The sequence below is a fragment of the Syzygium oleosum genome, unplaced genomic scaffold (assembly GCF_021117445.2).
Source record: "Syzygium oleosum isolate NSW1041296 unplaced genomic scaffold, Sole_v2.1 Sole_v2.05, whole genome shotgun sequence".
NCBI lineage: Eukaryota > Viridiplantae > Streptophyta > Magnoliopsida > Myrtales > Myrtaceae > Syzygium > Syzygium oleosum.
In genome coordinates, this window is record NW_026607489.1 from 2583824 (window position 1) to 2585740 (window position 1917).

The 1917-nt window shown below is 39.1% G+C and overlaps 1 protein-coding gene across 1 annotated transcript; it reads left to right on the forward strand.

Moving 5' to 3' along the window:
* Positions 1 to 363: 363 nt before the first annotated feature.
* LOC115680899 (uncharacterized) lies at positions 364 to 1579 on the forward strand. Its single transcript, XM_030604740.2, has 2 exons — positions 364 to 679; positions 990 to 1579. Exons 1-2 carry the CDS (start codon positions 511 to 513, stop codon positions 1220 to 1222), a joined length of 402 nt encoding a protein of 133 aa, XP_030460600.1. The 5' UTR covers positions 364 to 510; the 3' UTR covers positions 1223 to 1579.
* Positions 1580 to 1917: the final 338 nt, after the last annotated feature.

The following is a 1917-nucleotide window of genomic DNA, read 5'->3' on the forward strand; positions in this document are numbered from 1 at the left end:
CGTCCGGTGTTTACGTCAGAGTTTTTGGCCAACATTAGTCGGATGGACTAAATTGGCAATATGTGAAAATGTTTATCATTTGATTGGTATAATTGAAATGTTTAGAATTTAATTGGCTCAAATACAATAGGTTTATGACTTTTTTCGGTAATTATCCCAAGATGACAACCGCCTGAAGAATGGGATGGTTCTAAGGTAGCTGGAAAATGATAAGAGAACTGGAAGAACTAAGAGCCGCAATCTAGAAGCATGTCATTAGAGGAAAACGGATTGTATGACTTAATATATTAAAAATCTTGGAAAAACGTGTTCTCTTCATTCTTCAAGTCAATCCATTTCGATCTTTTTGCCGAACAAGTTGACACAACTTAGCTGACTATCGTTGCGAAACATTGTGTATATAAACCTCCCATCAACGTAGTACTTGGAAACACACACATTCAATTGCCAAACCAATTCAATCCTATTATCGTCTTTAGAGGGAGAGGTCTTGAGAATAATAGCAACAAAATGGCAGGACTGAAGTGCGCAGGACTCGTGCTGCTAGTGATGGCCACAACCATGGCGATTGCCGAGGCTAGGACTATTGTTGTGGGTGGATCTCAAAATTGGCGTTACGGCTATAACTACACGGATTGGGCTCTCAAGAACAGTCCCTTCTTCATCAATGATAAGCTTGGTGAGTCAGTAACCAAGCAACTTCTAGTTTGGATTCCTTGTCATCTAGACATATTTCATTAGAGCGAGCCTATCGTGTTTCAAATGAACGACCGGACTCACACTAGCTAGATCTCATAGAAAAGCATGTTTTCCTAGACATTTCCTTTATTATAATTGGCTCGTGAGAGACGCTTGTTATTTTTGTCGTCACACGATATATGATTGGTTTCTTATGTTTGAACTTGTTAGAGTTATTATTGGAAGTGATTGGTTATGATTCAATCGGAGTTGAGTTACTTCCACTAAAGTCCTCATTAACTTTTTGTTAGTGTTCAAGTATGATGCACCCCACAATGTGTACTTGCTGCCCAACCTCTATAGTTACCTCAAGTGTGACTTCAAGGGCACGAAGTTGCTCGCCGGCCCATCGAACGGCGCTGGAAACGGCTTCGAAGTTGTGCTGAACCAATACAGGCTCTACTACTTTGCTTCTTCGAATGGCAAAGACTGCTCCAACGGCTTGATGAAGTTCTTCGCCATGCCGCTGCCGCGATGGCAGTGATCGACCCCGATGCTTACGGAATAAGAACTGGGTGATGAAACCGATCGTGTCTGTGCTTTTATAGGCATTGAATAAATAGATACTTATCTGGAGGAACCTTGTAGTTGGAGTAAATAAAAAAGATCCTCCAAAATGAAGTTCCTTTGTTATTGGAAGCCAGTTGTATTGTGGATTTAAGAGAGTTCTCCTCACTTGTTTCTTCTATTTTTTTTTCATGTAGTAATGTCTTCATGACCTAAGTACGTACATTTGATATTATTTCAGGGGTCAATAGCAGTCAATGTAACTTTCGAGCTCTATCTTCCAACGAGCTATATGTAATATTATAAGCTGAGCGATATAGTGTGTTCTTGTATTGTTTAAATTGGCGATACTTGCAATTAATATGGACATGATTTGAAGATATGAATCGGTGACGTTGACATAATCGACTATTATTTAATTAATTACCTTTTCTGGTTGATATCACAGAAAAGGATGATTACTACTTATTGAATTCATCAGGGGATTAAACATGATCCGCTCACGATGCTGCTGCTTTGATACGTGTGCAGATTTGTCAGAATGGAGGCGAAACAGCAATGTAATTTATTGCACTAGTTTTTTTCCAGGTGTTAATGGCCCGAGGGTTTCCCATAGAAATCTTCTTATTCCATTTATCAGAAGTAGAAAGGTTGAAATCTGTTTGAAAATAT